At 39.0% G+C, this 19,499-nt stretch overlaps 1 protein-coding gene and 1 long non-coding RNA gene across 3 annotated transcripts in view; both read right to left on the bottom strand.

The window, feature by feature from the left end:
- Positions 1-19,499, bottom strand: part of LOC145470734 (uncharacterized) — a 258,742-nt gene that overhangs the window by 234,543 nt on the left and 4,700 nt on the right. The gene's annotated exons all lie outside the window — the stretch shown is intronic.
- LOC145470726 (uncharacterized) lies at positions 164-9,273 on the bottom strand. 2 transcript variants are annotated; one of them, XM_081454550.1, is made up of 5 exons: positions 5,060-5,086; positions 2,194-3,900; positions 1,481-1,634; positions 521-719; positions 164-253 (listed from the first exon to the last, which is right to left on the bottom strand). In XM_081454550.1, the coding sequence occupies exons 2-4, from the start codon at positions 2,753-2,755 to the stop codon at positions 554-556; spliced, it is 882 nt and encodes a 293-aa protein (XP_081310676.1). In that variant the 5' UTR covers positions 2,756-3,900; positions 5,060-5,086; the 3' UTR covers positions 164-253; positions 521-553. The 2 variants fall into 2 exon arrangements, with proteins under 2 accessions (XP_081310676.1, XP_081310675.1); XM_081454549.1 differs by having other exon boundaries at positions 2,194-9,273.

Consider the following 19,499-nt stretch of genomic DNA (forward strand, 5'->3'; position numbering starts at 1 on the left):
GAAGTCCTGACATCTGGATTAACAATATCATCATCTGCTAGTGATATGTCTGTGATTTCTGGAGTACACAGATAGCTGTAAACCCAGTTAGCTAAGAAGGCAGGTGGTGGACCCTCCTGGAGAACTGACATTGCCATGACTTGTCCAATGGCTTTGAAAGAGCCATTACCCACAGCCTCAACATGGGGTCCAGGTGACAGACCGCTGTGTTCTGTGCCCTCAAATAAGTTGGTCTGCACAGCTGCAACAAATGCTGTAGAAAATAATATTTAAAGAAAAAGTCTTCAAATGTATGCTAATCAAACAGACTTAGTTACAAGACACATCTTACTTCTAAGTATGTTCTTGATATTTGTGGAGGAAAGTAAATTATTCTGTCCAGCTCAATTATATTTATCTCCATTAAATAACTGAGTTACAGCCACCCCCACAGTGAAAAAAATTCCTGAGGTTTCTTTGCATTCTAATAATTATTTTGGCAAAAACAGATTACTGAAATTAATATCACTGTCTAAATTACCAGATAAAAGCTCCTTCCGCAGCCCTCCAGTGTCTATCCCAGACTCTCCAAAGAATTGTACTTTCGACACACCCTCCAAACTTTTTTACGTCTTAGCTGCCTGATGCCATCCCACAAAAGATCTTGTCTGTTAACTCTTACATCAATTCGTTCCTGTTGTTTAACTTTTCTGTAGAGGATGTTTAAGATGTCATCAAGGCTGTGGAAAAATAATATTATTTTTTGATACCAAATTAGGTTAATGTACTCAATAATCACTAAAAAGCTAATCGGGTTGAGTAAAGGATATTAATTTTGACATATAGGAGGTTAAGGAGAAAAAAGTACTTAATTAGTCAATAAAAAAAGAACAAGAAAAATAAGCAAACAAGCAAGCAAAGAAAAAAAAAACAGACAATATGCTTAGCTGAAAAGAAAAAAAATGAAACAGACTTTGAGAGAGATGTGATAAGTATTTTACAGGTTATTTGTGATGGACTTGTTTTCATCCCAGTAATGGTTCCCAGAGCAAAAAGAAAAGTAAACCAGCACTTGACAAGAAAGTATTATTGAATGCCTCAAAATTTATAGTAACACTGTTGAGAACCAAGTTTAAAGTCACAAGGATTTAATGGATTCTCCCTATTGAAATGAAAGGAAAACCTGCTGTAGCTTCTACGAAGAAGCATGGATGCAAAACATCCACTTCTCAATTCATGCCTAAACCACACAGTGAATATGGGCAAGTGATATGGGTAGAGTTTTGTAACACTGCTAATCAAAATGTTATTCAAGTCCTGAAGTTCAAGAGGAAAGCACATTCTAGCATGAAACAAACACATTTAAAAGAAAGACATCCATCCATATCTCTAAAAATGCAATAATGAATTTATGCTTGAGCTGAAAATAACTGTTCTCACCTTTCTCACAAGTGCGGTGGTGTATCAACTCCCCTCCCTCTCCCCCCTTTGGACTACATACCTACAAATGGGATCAATTGGTTCACTGCTCAGTTCAGTCGCTAGAAGTTTCTCGGCAGCTCCATCTCTTGAACCAGCATTTTCAAGGGCCTGAATGATTTCTTCTTCTGTGTTTGTTGGAAAAGTTTCTTTCAAAACTTGTACATCACTTCCCTCTGTAATGAAATGTAATCAGAATTATCATTTTGCTGTCATTTTGTGTCACATCAAGGCTACATTTTTTGGAGACACTAAATGAGAAAAATGCAGAAATTGGATACCTCAGTCAGTTGCGTGACTCTTTTTTGTGACAATAACTTGTAAACATTAAGTCTTGTCCACACTTGTGGATACTAACAAGGCCCAAGCCCGGAAAGTTCACACATGTGGAACAAACATAAGTGAACAAGACAAGTGCACTGGATTCAGAGGAGATCTGGTGACAACAGATCATATGCTTGTGCTTATTTTGTTTCATGCTGTATCACTTATTTGAAATTAAAGCTCAAGTACAAGAAAAGAACAAAATTTCTATGTATTATGCTTGTGCTTATCCCACACCGGTCACACACGTTATGCTTAAGACTGTGATTATTGCACAATTGCGTATCAGCTTTTGACCTTCATATCAAGTTTCACATGAATTTTGATTACCACCTTGACTTGTTTGGATTAAATGTTCCCGAGTTTCTTCAACCACTCTTCAAGGACGAGAAAAAAAATAGAGAAACCTACCAGTTCGCTGACCCGTGATTAAAGGCTCAGCGGCAGATCCAGTGGAAGCCCAAAGGAACCGATCCATTTCATTGTCGTCATTTATATCATCGACAACCAGAACTGTGCTCTCAGTTGCCATTCCTTTTCGACATGCCCCAGAGAAACCATATGCACGCAAACGCGATTCTTTGGCAGCAACTTCGAAAGTTTCGCTGTCACTTTCATCTGACTTGTTAGTATAAAACTCTTCAAGAGGTATAAGGTAAAATGTTAATCGCTTGAATTCCTTGCCGATTGCTTGCTTGTAAGCTGCAAGTGAGAACTTGTCATTTGTTCCAGGAACATGAATCACTTCCCGAAAGTCTGGATATAGCAAAACATAAGCAACGGTCTCGTCAAACGTCTGATCAAAGCTGGCATGTTTTGCCACTGCCCTCTGCATGATCTCTTCTTTGCTGGCTAGCGAATTTACTGTAATGATCTGAGTCTTCCCACGACGAAGCTTTATCACTCCATCTGTTTGGGCTGCCAAACCAACCTTTATTTCTACATTTGCCGATTTCTGTGAAGTAGTGCCCATGGAATAGCGGGACTGGTTTTTTTTTTTATTTTCTTCTTGGGGGGTTTAAAACCGTGTTGACGTTCCTCTTCACGCTTTCGATAGAACTCTTCGAACGCCTGGGTACGTTCTGACGACGACGAATGATCAGGGGAATCCGAGTTCAGTAGACTTGTAGAACGACTGGCAGCTTCACTTACCTCGCGTCCCGTTCCTGATGTAGAAGGAGAACCAAGCATTCGGGAAACCTCCTCACGAACTGCTGCACGAATTTCGTCCCGTACATAATGAGACGCCATCTTGGTTGTCACCTCAAGGAAAAAGGAGAATACTAAAAAACATCTGGTGAGGGTCGAGGGGAAACTACATGTAATAGCATAGAGTGTACACCCCTATACACTCCTCTACTGCATTGTAGAGGACTATACAGTACGATACATCCTTATACAGCACTATACACAACTATACAGCACTATACACAACTATACAGGACTATACACCCCTAAACAGCACTATACAGCGCTATACAATCCTATACAGCGCTATACACCCCTATACAGCACTATACACTCCTAAACAGCACTATACACCCCTATACAGCAATATACACCCCCATACAGCACTATACACCCCTATAAAGCACTATACACCCCTATACAACACTATACACCCCTATACAGCACTATACATCCCTATACAGCGCTATAAACCCCTATACAGCACTATATACCCCTATACAGCACTATACACCCCTATACAGCATTATATCGCACTATAAACGCTATACAACATTATAAACTCCTATACAGCACTAGACACCGCTATAGAGCACTATACATCCCTATACACTCCTATACGGCACTATACACCCCTATACAGCACTATACACCCCTATACAGCGCTATACACCCGTATACATCACTATACAGCCCTATACAGCACTATACACACCCATACAGCGCTATACACCCCCTACAGCACTATACACCCCCATACAGCACTATACACCGCTATACAGCACTATACACTCCTAAACAGCACTATACACCCCTATACAGCAATATACACCCCATACAGCACTATACACCCCCATACAGCACCATACACCCCCATACAGCACTATACACCCCTATACAACACTATACACCCCTATACAGCACTATACACTCCTAAACAGCACTATACACCCCTATACAGCAATATACACCCTCATACAGCACTATACACCCCTATAAAGCCCTATACACCCCTATACAACACTATACACCCCTATACAGCACTATACATCCCTATACAGCGCTATACACCCCTATAAAGCACTGTACACCCCTAAACAGCACTATACACCCCTATACAGCATTATATCGCACTATAAACGCTATACAACATTATAAACTCCTATACAGCACTAGACACCCCTATAAAGAACTATACATCCCTATACACTCCTATACGGCACTATACACCCCTATACAACACTATACATCCCTATACAACACTATACACCCCTATACAGCGCTATACACCCGTACACATCACTATACAGCCCTATACAGCACTATACACACGCATATAGCACTATACACCCCCATACAGCACTATACACCCCTATACAGCACTATACACCGCTATATAACACTATACACCGCTATACAGCACTACACAACCCTATACAGCACTATACACCTCCATACAGCACTATACATCCCTAAACAGCACTACACAACCCCATACAGCACTATACACTCCCATACAGCACTATACACCCCCATACAGCACTATACACCCCTATACAACACTATACACCCCTATACAGCACTATACATCCCTATACAGCGCTATACACCCCTATACAGCACTATACACCCCCATACAGCACTATCCACCCCTATACAGCACTATACACCCCTATACATTACTATACACCACCATACAGCACTATACACCCCTATACAGCACTATCAACCGCTATAGAACAGTATACACCCCTCAGAGAACTATACAACCCTATACAGCACTATACACCGCTATACAACATTGTACACCCCTAAACAGCACTATACACCCCTATACAGCACTATACACCCCTATACAGCCATATACACCCCTAAAAAGCACTTTACACCCCTATACAGCATTATAAACCCCTATACAGCATTATACACCCCTATACAGTACTATACACCCCTGTACAGCACTATAAATCCCTATACGGCAATATAGACCCCTACATAGCACTCTTCATTCCTTAACAGTACTATACACCCCTATACAGTACTATACATCCCTATACAGCACCATACACCCCTATACAGCACTATACACCTCTATACAGCACTATACACCCCTATATAGCACTACACAACCTTATACAGCACTATACACCCTTCTACAGCACTATACACCCCTATACAGCACTATCAACCGCTATAGAACAGTATACACCCCTACAGAGAACTATACAACCCTATACAGCACTATACACCGCTATACAACATTGTACACCCCTAAACAGCACTATACACCCCTATACAGCACTATACACCCTATACAGCCATATACACCCCTAAAAAGCACTTTACACCCCTATACAGCATTATACACCCCTATACAGTACTATACACCCCTGTACAGCACTATAAATCCCTATACGGCAATATAGACCCCTACATAGCACTCTTCATTCCTTAACAGTACTATACACCCCTATACAGTACTATACATCCCTATACAGCACCATACACCCCTATACAGCACTATACACCTCTATACAGCACTATACACCCCTATATAGCACTACACAGCCTTATACAGCACTATACACCCTTCTACAGCACTATACACCCCTATACAGCACTATACACCCCTGTAGAACACTCTACAGCCGTAAACAGCACTATACACCCCTATACAGCACTGTACACCCCTAAACAGCACTATACACCCCTGTACAGTACTATACATCCCTATACAGCACTATACATCCCTATACAACACTATACATCCCTATACAGCACTTAGATTACTATACATCCTTATGCAGGACCTCTCGTGCAAACAAAAAAAACCCTCTTTAACACGAACGACTGCTAAGCAGGCTGATTAAAGTGGCTTTAGGTTTACAGGACTTTTAAATATTCATTGTTTGGGTTTTCCAATTATTAATTAACAACTTCTGTATTGTTCTTACCACGAGCAGTACTTATGAATAGAATACACCTGGGCCGTAGCTCAGGTTAAGGGATGGGGTTATTCGAATAGGACTAATGATGGCTAATATATTAGGCTTGAATCCCCATTTCAATCTATTTTTAAATAATAAACTATAATTGTCAAGGTAAAATTTGTTTTCTAGATGCTTTGATGCTAGGGAACAGGATAATAGCGATCACCTTGTTCAACCTTCTCAGCTAATAGTTTTCTTAACCTTTCACAGATATCAAGTAAAATATCTTCCGTTTGTTGAGTTGACAGTCGATAGTTGATTTTTATTTAAGAAAACTGACATCCATCCGACAGTATGGCCAGTCGTTTTGCCATTTTTCAAATGCAAATACATAGTAGACCGTGTATATATAATTAAATTCCATGTTACCGTGCATCTGTTCAGTATTAGTATAAATCTGCCAGCGTTCTATTACGAATGCCGTGAGCTTATTGGCTACGCTACTCACTATCTATTCTGTGGTAGATAGTGAGTAGAGTAGCAGTATTCACTTGTTAACAAAATGACAGCCGCTTCAATGAAAAACAGTTTCTAGATGTATCTATGTATAGTGCTATGGGTGTTATGTTATGTATAGTGTTATGTATAGTTTTGTGGGTGTCTAGTCCTATATAGGGGCGTCTACTGCTGTATAGGGGTGTATAGTGCTATATCAGGGTGTATAGTGCTGTATAGGGGTGTATACTGCTGTATAGTGCTGTATAGGGGTGTATAGTGCTGTCTAGTGCTGTACACGGGTGTATAGTGGTGTATAGGGGTGTATAGTGCTGTATAGGGGTGTATAGCGCTGTATAGGGTTGTATAGTGCGGCATAGGGGTGTATAGTGCTGTATAGTGTTGTTTAGGGGTGTATACTGCGGTATAGGGGTGTATAGTTATGTATTTGGGTGTATAGTGCTGTATAGGGGTGTATAGTTCTGTATTTGGGTGTATAGTGCTGTATAGGGGTGTATACTGCTGTATAGGGATGTATAGTGCTGTATATGGGTGTGTAGTGCTGCGTAGGGGTGTATAGTGCTGTATAGTGTTGTTTAGGGGTGTACAGGGCTGTATTTCGATGTATAGTGCTGTATAGTGCTGTATGTGGGTGTATAGTGCTGTTTAGGGGTGTATAGTGTTGTATAATGGGGTATAGTGTTGTATCGGGGTGTATAGTGCTGTATAGGGGTTTGTAGTGCTGTATAGTGGTGTATACTGCTGTATAGGGATGTATAGTGCTGTATATGGGTGTATGATGCTGTATAGGGGTGTATAGTGCGATAGAGTGCTGTATAGGGGTGTATAGTCCTGTATAGGGGTGTATGGTGCTGTGTAGGGGTGTATGGTGCAGTATTAGGGTGTCTAGTGCTGTCTAGGGGTGTATAGTGCTGTATAGAGTTTTATGGTGCTGCATAGGGAGTGAATAATGCTCTATTTGGGTTTATAGTGCTTTTTACTGCTGTATGGGGGTGTACAGTGCTGTATAGGGGTGTATAGTGCTCTATAGTGGTGTTTAGTGCTGAAAAGGGATGTATAATGCTGTATAGGGGTTTATAGTGCTATATAGGGGTGTATACTGCTGTATAGCGATGTATAGTGCTGTATGTGGGTGTATAGTGCTTTATAGGGGGTGTATAGTGCTGCATAGTGCTGTTTAGGGGTGTATAGTGCTGTATAGGGGTGTATAGTGCTGTATAGGGGTGTATAGTGCTGTATAGGGGTGTATAGTGTTGTATTTGGGTGTATAATGCTGTATAGGGGTGTATAGTGCTGTATTTGGGTGTATAGTGCTGTATAGGGGTGTATAGTGCTGTGTAGGAGTTTATAGTGCTCTATAGGGGTGTATACTGCTGTATAGGGATGTATAGTGCTGTATATGGGTGTATAGTGCTGTATAGATGTGTATAGTGCTGCATAGTGCTGTTTAGGGGTGTATAGTGCCGAATAGGGGTGTATAATGTTGTATAGGGATGTATAGTGCTGTATAGGGGTGTATAGTGCTGTATAGGGGTGTCTAGTGCTGTATAGGGGTGTATGGTGGTGTGTAGGGGTGTATGGTGCTGTATTAGGGTGTATAGTGCTGTAGAGGGGTGTATAATGCAGTATAGGGGTGTATAGTGCTGTACAGGGTTGTATGGTGCTGTATAGGGGTGAATAGTACTGTATTTGGGTTTATAGTGCTTTATACTGCTGTATGGGGGTGTATAGTGCTGTATAGGGGTGTATAGTGCTGTATGGGGGTGTATAGTGCTGTAAAGGGGTGTATAGCGCTGTATAGGGATGTATAGTGCTGTATAGGGGTGTATAGCGCTGTATAGGGATGTATAGTGCTGTATAGGGATGTATAGTGCTGTAAAGGGGTGTATAGTGCTGTATAAAGGTTTATAGTGCTATATAGGGTTGTATACTGCTGTATAAGGATGTATAGTGTTTTATAGGGATGTATAGCGCTGTATAGGGTTGTATAGTGCTGTATAGGGGTGCATAGTGCTCTATAGGGGTATATAGTGCTGTATAGGGTTGTATAGTGCTGTATAGTGCTGTATAGTGCTGTATAGTGCTATATAGGGGTGTATAGTGCCTTATAGGGAGGTATAGAGCTTTATGGGGGTGTATGGTGCTGTATAGAGGTGTATAGTACTGCATAGGGGTGTCTAGTGCTGTATAGGGGTGGCTAGTGTTGTATAGGGGTGTATAGTGCTTTACAGGGGTGTATAGTGCTGTGTAGGGGTGTATAGTTCTGGATAGTGCTGTATAGTGGTGTATAGTGCTGTACTTGGGTGTATAGTGCTGTATAGTGGGGTATAGTGTTGTATAGGGGTGTATAGTGCTGTATAGGGGTTTATAGTGCTGTATAGGGGTGTAAACTGCTGTATAGGGATGTATAGTGCGGTATATGGGTGTATAGTGCTGTATAGGGGTGTATAGTGCTGTATAGGGGGGTATAGTGCTGTATAGTGCTGTATAGGGGTGTATAGTGCTGTATAGGGGTGTATAATGCTGTATAGGGGTGTATAGTGCTGTATAGGGGTGTATAGTGCTGTTTAGGGTTGTATAGTGCTATATAGGGGTGTATAGTACTGTATAGCGGTGTATAGTATTGTATGAGGATGTATAGTGCTCTTTAGGGGTGTATTGGTCGCATAGTATACTTTGTGCTGATACATGAAGTTGACCCTCACTAGATGTTATTTAGATTTCTCCAAGGAAAAAGCGCGCGAATTAGAGCTTACTAGGTAGGTCTCAGGCCTTCTCGTTGAAATGCGCGCGCATAGTTTATTACCCTTTCATTCGCGGCGTGCGGTTAACTTTTGTTTGCAGTGATGATTTTGCTTTCATTTGCAGTGTACGTTCAGTTTTTTTGCTGTGCGATTTTTTGTTTACTTAATTTGGGGTTTGATTTTGCTTTCATTTGTAGTGTGCAATCCACTTTTCTTTGCAGTGTGCATTTTGCTTTTATTTGCAGTGTGCCTTTAATTTTTGGGCGGTGTGCATGCGTTAATTATAGGAGTGCATTCGATCTTTCATTGGCAGTGCTGGTTTGACTTCATTCGTAGTATCTTTGATTTAGTTTGCAGTGATATTTTTTGTTATTTTGTGTTTTTTTTCTGTTTTGTAAAGTTGTCCTAATGGGCCACCGTAGAAAAGTGGATCTGTTCCTACAAGATTCAGTTTCTCACCGGTGGAAAAGTCAAGGCGGAAAGCTCCTGTTTATCGCTCCACTGCACGTGAGACAACAAAGCACCAAGTCAAAGACGAAGTTATACTGAACTCTCGGTCTAACCCTGTCGATAATTTAGTTGAATTAGAATCTGTTAATATTCCATCTCAAGAATGTGGATTTCCTAGTGTCACTGCTGATAAAGCTGAGGTTAAAAGCAAAGAACTTTTAATGGAGCAGCTTAAAGAAAAGGAAGAAGAAGTGAGGCGCTTAAATGAATGTTTAGAGGCTCAGAGGAAGGAACTCGAAGAAGAACTTATTGAAAAAATGAAACAACTTGAACTAGAACGAGAGCTTAGGAAAGAGTTGGAAAGCATTTTCCAACAAAGTCTCCTTGACATTGATAATATCAAGAGTAATTCAAAGTTGTTGAGATTCTATACTGGGTTTCCAAACTATGGAGTTTTCAGCTTAGTTCTTAGCTTTTTAGGTAGGGATGCAGCCTCTAAACTTGTGTACAGCAACACTGAACAAAACGATGCTTAAAAAAGAGAGAAGGCAGGCCCAAAAGGGACCTTGTCAGTGGAGGAGGAATTTTTTCCTTGTATTATGTCGCTACAAAGTTTGTCTACTTGAGGAGGATTTAGCTCCAAGTAACAATTATTGTTACTTTGACAGAGCTTATGTACTACAGATTCAAAGAATTAGACATCTTCCCTGACAGACAAATAATTGAGTTACACAAGCCTGCATGCTTCAAAAAGAAGTAGAAGGGAACAACAGTAATCATTGATGCAACTAAAATGTACATAGAAAAACCTAGTAACCCAGAAGGACAACAGCTCACATTTTCAACTTACAAGAACACTAATACCCTCAAGGCATTGGTTGGTATTACTCCAAGTGGCAGTGTTTGTTTTATTTCAGATCTCTATTGTGGCTGTATTTCTGATAAGGAAATAACCAGTAAATCTGGTTTTATTGACAAATTACAGAGAGGAGATGAGGTCATGGTAGATCGGGGGTTCAATATTCAAGAAATGTTAGCCTTGAAAGGTGTCAAGGTGAATGTTCCTCCCTTCATAAATCAGTCAGGACAGTTTACTAAACAGGAAATGCTGGCAACCCGAAGGATTGCAACCCTCAGAATTCCTATCGAACATGCAATTGAATGTATAAAGAACTACCATATTTTAGACTTTATTTCAACAACTCTATGCAAGAGTGGCCTCATTGACATGATTTTCTTTGTGTGTGCAATGTTCACTAATTTTTTGCCACCTCTTGTAAAGTAAAAGTCTGCCTTTAGATAGTTTTTCCCCTATTATATCTAGTGCCCTAGGGTTTGGTTCAGGCCTCTAGGCCCTTGGTGAGGTATCTTACTAGAAGGGGGCTTTGTAGAGTTAAGAAGCTTACAAGCACAGTTGCATTGCATGTTTCATAAATAGATTGTTGTAATTAGCATATTTACTTAAAAGAGTACCTTCCTTGATTAAGATGTGGCAAATGAGCTCTGCCTTCAAATATGTAATAGTAAAATACAGAATAACTGTGTTGAACACATGGGACAAGGCTACATGCTACATGTCATTGTTTTTAATCACACAAGATCAGGACTCTTTTTGTTAGCATTAACCTAAGCTACCAGTTCCAGTAGGGAAGGGGTGGGGTGAAAGGGGTGTGTCCTCAAGTCTTGTGTTGACAGATTTTCAGCTTATTTACAAATCACCATGATCAATGGACAACTACATGTATTTTTCTCTTCTTCATTTCAGTTATATCAAATAATAACCTGTTTACTCTTTTCCTAACATAACAGGTTTACATTGGTGCATTTTTTTCAGTTTAAGTACTACATTACTGTATTACTGTATACAATAACAACTCTCAGTGGAGTACAATCTTGAAAAAGCTGCATCTCTGGGATGTTACAAAACTAGATACTGACTGCAGCAGGCATAGGTGATCTCACCAGCTTGCTCTCTGGAATTGATCACGGTAACATTGAGCTTGTATTTTATATGGATCACGTCTCCATTTTCAGTAGTGGCAACTTCGATATTTTGTACATGACCATGTCTGAATAGTCCAAATGCCTTACTATTTAAATTTAAATTCTTATAGTCTTTATTGCCTTCATTATCTCCTGATTTTCTCTTAATGACGTGATTCATCATGTTCTCAATTGTGAATGGTGGAAATTCAGCCCTCTGGATGGAACATCAGTTTGCAGCCTGTGGGAACTCGTGTAGAGTGTTCGGAAAACTCGTGCTCGACGAGGAAACAACTTTATTTTTCGCATCAGATGCAAAGTATTTCCAACTTTCAGTGAAATTGTTTTCCCATCCATCTTTTATGTAAGTCACAACTCTACAAAAAAGAAAACGTTATATACGTTCGAGAGGGCAAAAAACTGTTATTCCTGCACGAAAATAGGGTAGGAAGAAAGATCTTACATGCTACTGCTCAACTGTGCATTAGTTCACGTTTGCAGGCGTCACTCGAGGCACTGGCATCTTTTGCTGTTTCTACACGGTATGAAAGCCACGATCTCAGCCTAGGCTTTGTCAAATGACGAGGGCAGTTTCCGCTGAGTAATTGTAGCCTCTTTTCTTGTGAGAAAAATGCAAAATCCGGAGAGGAACCCAAAATTATTATTATTTTTCTCGAAGTTTCCTCACATGGCGCTTGTATTCCCCTGGAGTGTTGACCCGAAAGCCTCGCTTTCGCGCACTCTGCAACTAATACCACTGTACCGTGGGCTCAACTGTAACAACAGCAATTGATAAACCAGACACCATTCAAAATTGCAGACTATTTTTTCTAATGACAACTCTACTAGAAGACTTAGTTTCTTTTCGGTTTCTTTTCAAATTTTTTTCTTGGCCCTTTTAAAAGCGCAACCTTTCATACCAATTCAATGCGTCCTCCAAAACCACTAAGTTTTCAGTAAATTAATTCTAGACAAGTAATTTCAACGAGTTTAATAACGAGACTTCCGGGCTGAAAATTCGGTTCCACGTTACGCTAACATTCTACCTTAATTTTAAAGCTACAAACTTGAAATAGTTCGCGGCGTCCTCGAAAACTAGCAAGATATGAGACAATTTGGTAGATACTAGACAAATTGACAGTAATTCCAATATCTACTTTTGACTCTGGAGTTTTGTGTTGTGAGATCACTTATACGAGCTCCGCCCTAACAATCTTGTCGCAAGAAACTCGATCGAGATAAACTTTGTCTTGAAATTTACCATACTTATAAAACCTGATCCACGGAAGAAACATCTAAACGAAGTTCTTTACTCTCCTTTGCTTCTTTCTCCAAGTTAATGTCGCTTCACGTACACTTGAGATGACACCCTGAAAGAACGACAAATAAAACATTCAATCAACTAAAAGCCAAAGAACAAAATATACATTGCAGTGTATACAGTCTATGCTCGACTAAAGTTTAAAAGTTAATTCTCTCACCAGGAATGCGTTTGTCGTTTGGATATATCATCATCATAGAAATACACAGAGTTCACATAATGATATAAATTATATATAGCACTCTTAGTCTAAAATTCACCTTCCTATTTGCAACATTTGCAGGCGAAAAGCTCGCCGGCAAAATAGCACGCTTTAATTTTTTTTACGGCAAAAAATATTTGCGACAAAACGGGCAACATTTGCATTTCCTTCCCGAGGATAAATTCATGCCTGGTTAATAGTCGCCAAATCTTTATATAACTTGAGAAATGTCTGCAAATAAAAAGCTCTCGGGGAGCTTCATATTTTTACAGCATTAAAATAAAGGTTATGTAATTTGCCGGACGCTTATGACCAAATGCAAACAAAAATTGAATCAAAACGATCAAACTGTTGTTCAAATACAATACTTAGTAAGCAAGCGAAAACGGCTTTCTTAGAATTACGTGCAAGACAAGTAGTGCATTAGAAATAGATTTTACAGTTATGTACGGGTAATTCTGGTTTTCTCTTTTTCAACTTTGATCTGACAACACGACAGCTACAGCAAGTTTTGACAAGACTGCTTTTATGAAACTAAATGTAGGACAGGAAACGACTTTCACTTTGACGGCTATTTCAAGAACATTTCCCAGTGGTATCTGAAATCCCAGGGGGAAATTAGCATACCGGTGGAAATCCGAAAATGTCACGGCAAAAAATCAGTAAAGAAATGAATAACGTCATGATTTGAACGCAGTTATGAAGCATTTCTCTCCCACTTTTAAAGTTTTAGCATATGACGAGACTGACGTTTGCAACCAGAGTTATTTCACGTGCACTTTTAGGACACATGCAGTACTCTCATGTGGTACTGTTATTATGCTCTACAAGGTGGTTCAAGCAATAAAATCTATGGATAAGATCCCTATGTGTGTCCACTCACATCGAATCTATCCAGTATTTTCATGGACTTTCTATAGAAAAATAAAATTAGGTAACTTTTGTTTTTACTTTGGCACTCTTGAATTAAGAAAGTACAAGGTCATCTTACACTAGAACTTCACGTCCAAATTTCCAGCTTTGCTGTAATTTCTTTTCCAGTTTTGTTCTGCGAATTTGGTGATATATCAAGACAATATTCTCCAGTTCATAACCTTTCTTGTCATTGCTTAGTCCTTATTCAGAGTCCTTAATCAAGAAACAAGTTCTCCTTACAGGTTATGAGTTATCTAGACAATTGTAATTGTCTTTTATTAGGGCTGAATGTCAACTGGGACATCGTACTGATTTCTGCTCCAGTTGCTGACGCCTATGAATTATTTATTGCTAACATTATTTCATTATTTTATCACTTTGGTTTCCTATGTATGAGTATGCAACAAATTCAATAAAGTTAAAAGTTACAGTTAATTAGAGCTCACTCTCTAAATCCTCTTTACTGATTTTTTTTTTTTTTTTTTTCATGATTATATTTGAAACTGTCAGGAGAAATTTTAAGCTCATCGTTCCTGAGGCGTAATGGCTAAGGAAACATTTATACCTGAACCGGAAAGCAATTGGTTTTTGATCCAGGCCCATCGTCTCACAAAGTGAAAATTCATCAACAACATTACCTCAGGCATTATTTTCTTAAGGAATATTTGTATGGCCTGACCCTGAAGGGATAGGGTATCCGGTTAGCCAAATAACAAAGGCTTCTTGAAATATTTGACCAGTGGAAAAAAAAAAAAAATCTCTATTCATTTCAATTCTTTGATTTTTCAATTATTCCTAGTGCATGGACCATCAAGTGATTAAAAACCCTTCCTTTCAAAAGAATATTGTGACTCACCTAATGCGGGGTCCAATATCTTGATTTAAGTCTTTCTCCTCATAGCTTTCATTGTTTCTTCTCTGTTTTGTATCTAGTAAGAAACAGGAAATATTGTAACCCTTGTGACATCCTTCAGCACTTAATTTCAAAAACTACACAATTAAAATAATCCATCAGTTATTTTCATTTTTTTTTACCTACATTTGAAACCCACAGGGGGCAAGGTTTAACAAATGAAATCAAGTAAGGTTACATGTGGGTCCACATCAGGCCAAGTAATGTAAACCACCACAGCTTTATTGATCCAGGTCTCTGTCACATCCAGCGATAATGAGTATTTCTACTCCCCCCTGGATGGGATGCAAGTCTGTCGCAGAGTTAGCACCCAGTATTAAATACACCCACTAGCCATTTGTACACCTACGAGGGGAGAGATAGTGTGAGAGTAAAGTCTCTTTCTCAAGAACACAATGCAGAGGCCCTTAATAGCCATTGCCTCAAAACCCAGACAGCTTGATGTGCAGTGCAGTAAACCAACCATTTGACCTCCGTGTCCTTCTTACCACAAAACAATACTCCTCAACAACAGTACCCCAGGCATTATTACCTTGAAGAATTTCTCTAAACCATACCCCAGAGGGCTAAGGTATACGGCCACATAACAGTTTGTTGAAATAGCTAAAAAGTAGTGAAACACTGACTAACATCTCTATTCATTTTAATTTTCTGCCTGCATTGTGCACAATTATTCCTAGTACATGATTACCAAACAAAAATAAAATTGCAACTGACCTACTATGGGATCCAATGTATCAATTTGATTCTTTCTCCTCTTGAGTCTCAGCACAGCTCTTTTCCTCGCTCCTCTGTTTTGTATCTGGTAAGAAACTGTTAAAATGTTGTAACCTTTATGTAATTCCTTGATCACTCAAGTTTTACAAACTACACAAGCAAAAATAAGTCATCAGATTTTGAAAGTTTCAGCTCTACATGGGGGAGTTTGACAATGGAAGTGAGGTGAAGTCTTCAACAGGCCAAGTAAATCCAAACTACCACACCTTATCCCAGTTTAACATCAACTGATAAGGAATCTTTCTACTCCCACCCCCACCCCCACCCTGCTTACATGGGATGCTGCAGCTGTAGTAGTATATTGCAACAGTAGCCCCAGTATGAAATTCACCCAGTACCCATTTGTATATCTGGGTAGAGGGAAGCACTCCAAGAATTAAAGTTGTCATGTCCAAGAACACAATGCAACATAATAGCTGAGTCAGTAGGAAGACGCTATGCAATCACTTAAATCATACTTAAATATGAGGCTCAAAAGACTCTTAAAAGTGTCAAATAGTTGCTTGTGAACTAAACGTTTTGGGCTTGGCCCTTCTACCTCTAACTGAAGAAGGGCCAAGCCCGAAAACATTTAGTTTACAAGCAACTACTTGACACTTTTAAGAACCTTTTGAGCCTTGTATTTAAAATTATGTAATAGCTGAATTGTGAAACAGTAACACAAGTAACATTGAGCAATTGATAACCGTTCCAACCAAACACAAAGAAACACAAAGACTCACCTGATAATGGAATCTATTGTCTCAATATGAATCTGTCTCCACACAAGTCTCAGCACACAGTGTTCTGGTTTGTATCTAGTTAGAGATGGGAAATGTTTTAACCTTAATGACAGCCTTGATCTCATAAGTTTTAAAAACTACACAATTAAAAATACAGCATCGCATTTTTTTTTAAGTTTTGACCTACTAGGGCGAGTTTGGACTATGAAGGTAAGGTACATGTAAAGTCTGCATCAGGCCAAGTGATTCAAACCACCACAGACTATCCCAGATTATAATCCATCAAATATTTTCGCTCGTGCACAATTGGTCTAAATGTATCATGCCACTGAATATTCCCCAGCTGAAACTGGGGAATATATGAGTGATATTCCCCAATTTTTAAAAACTGTGCATGTTGCAAAAAACATTTGAAGGATAATAAACACAATAGCATCCATTTGGCGCAAAAATATGCTCAGATATTTGTCCTTGTTCCTCAAAGCTCAGAGTTTTCCTTCTTGGAACAGATAACGTCCGCGGACAAATATCCGAGCATATTTCCCCGTGAAATGGAGGCTATTGTTTATTTATCCCAGATTATCCCATATGCAAGTCTGTAACAGGGTTTGTATCCAGTATTAAATTTACCCAGTTAAGTACCCATTTGTACAACTATAGGTGGAGAGAGGTAGTGATAGGGTAAAACGTCTTGCCTAAGAACACAACGTATAGACCCTAACCGTTAGCTCAAACCCAGGTTTCTTGATCTGCAAGCCAGTGTGCTTAACATTAAATCACTATGTCCCTCCTGCCACAAAAGAATACATGTTGACATCAGTACCCCAAGCATTGCAGTCTTTAGGAATTTTTGTACATCCTACTCCACTGTTTGTTTAAAATTTTCCACCTGCACCATGCACTGCATGCCTAGTACATGAAACCAAACACAAAGAAATTGTGACTCACTTAATATGGAATCCAATGTTTCAATATGATCTTTACTCCTTGAGTCTCAAGTAGCTTTCATGGTTGCTTCTCTGTTTTGTATCTAGTTGACTAGTAAGAAACAGGAAATGTTTCACCTTTATGACACGCAGCCTTAATCTCTTACGTTTTACAAACTACACAATTAAAATAAGTCATCAGATTATTTTTTTAAAGTTTCAACCGTAGTAAGGGAGAGGTTTGACAATGAACGTAAGATAGAAATTATCTGTGTCAGGCCTAGTGATCCAAAACCCTGCAGCTTATGCTGGTTTTGGAAGCAAAAAAAGAGATAAAAAGTATTTCTCCTCTCCTGCCACCTCCTAGATATAAAACATACATGTACATGTACATACACTTCATTGAGCATCCATGAAAAGTGCTTTTCAACATCAATATTAAAATACAGAAAACAAACAAACAATGCGTGAAAAGTAGTTCATATAATGTGATCGTCCGGGTGAGTGTAGTTCTGAAAAGAACTGTTGTTGGTGACCGACGTTTCGACAACCTGAGTGGAAGTCATCTTCAGAGTCAAGTGAATAGTGTTTGTCAGTCGATGATGTTATAAGTCTGGTCTGTTGAAAGTGATTGGTCAGTATAGTCATTATGGTATTGGCTGAAAGACTCATGTAAAGTTTGTCATCAGTCATTGGTGGGTTTTTATCCGTCTATTGTTGGTAAAATAGGTCTGTTTTTGGTCCATGTATTGTTAAGTGGGTCTGTTAGAAGTCCGTTTGTCCGTTTCGTTTCTGTCATGGATAAGTCGTTTGTAAGGCGCCGGTAGTTGTTGACATCTGTTAAGAGACGTTTGTTCTAGGTTAGTGTACCAGCTTTCCAGAGTCAGTCGTTGAAAATAGTTTGTACTGTAGGTTAAGCACTGAGCAGAGTCCCAGTCAATGTTGTGGTTTGTCAGTCACTGAACAAATAAACAGTTAAACAAGTACTTTTCCAAATACAACAATGTCTTAAATAGCTAAAAATCACGAGATAAATACATATTTTTCGACAAACTTTATGTCACGCACCGCCATACATGTAACTTTGAAATTCAAAATGCGCCGGTCTCCAAATGAAGGGCGCTATTCAGCTGGATATAACTTTAATACCTCTTATGCTTGATGAGAAAAACTTTGGTGGCTCTTTAGTTTTGGATTTAAGAATTTGATGATGTCACGTGAAAATGCTCTATAATTTCGAAAATATACTTGAAAATGTTCTTTTTTTCTGTCTATAAAGTGTGAAAGCCTAGAAATTAAGCAACAAAATTATTGATAGTCATCTCAATTAGTTTGGTGTTTTCACTGGTTTCCCAGCACATGACCAAGTTCGAGTCTCAAGTTTCATTTTTCTATAAACAGCAGACAAAAAATATAACCTGTTTGCACCAAATAAAGAATAGTATCATGCTCAGGGTCATCTTTCTCCTGGACATTGAAACCTTTATTCTGAGTTATTAATTCGCTTTTAAAATGATGGAAAGAAGGAAACTCGCACATCACAAAAGTCAATGCAGAACGCTGTTCGCATGGTTTGCTAACGGTACATTTTTCACCATTCACTGTATCTTTTTAAAAAAGAAAAAAACAGAGAATTTAAAAATTCTTGCAAGCATCTGTACAAGCCTAGAATTTCAAAATTTTCTGCTCCCTACCTTTGCAAGGCCCATCGGGCCTTACATTTTTTCTGCCTGGCTGTCATAGTCTAATGCCCACCAGCTAAAAATCTTATTGAAACCCCTGATAATGAATTTTAAAGAAAGAAAAATTTAAAAAAACCCAAACTAATTCTAAACATTTCAGCAAAAAATCCTCTGAGTTGAGTTGTCTTTGCATTGAGTACAATGTGCTATAATTTTCGGTTTGCAGTTTACCTAGTTCCTTACATAAGGCAGCTTATACATCACTTATAAAATCAATTCGTATTCCCCAATCTGGAAAATGGTCCACTGAGGCTTTAAAACAACAAGTAATCTATCAGAAATCGTTTAAACACAAACACAAATTATTCTATCGAAAGAATCTACCTTTAAAACAATGTGCTAAAATGTAGCGTTCAAAAATATGCACAACTATTCGCTCTTGGACACT

This window comes from Orbicella franksi, chromosome 15 (genome assembly GCF_964199315.1).
Source record: "Orbicella franksi chromosome 15, jaOrbFran1.1, whole genome shotgun sequence".
Classification (NCBI taxonomy): Eukaryota; Metazoa; Cnidaria; class Anthozoa; order Scleractinia; family Merulinidae; genus Orbicella; species Orbicella franksi.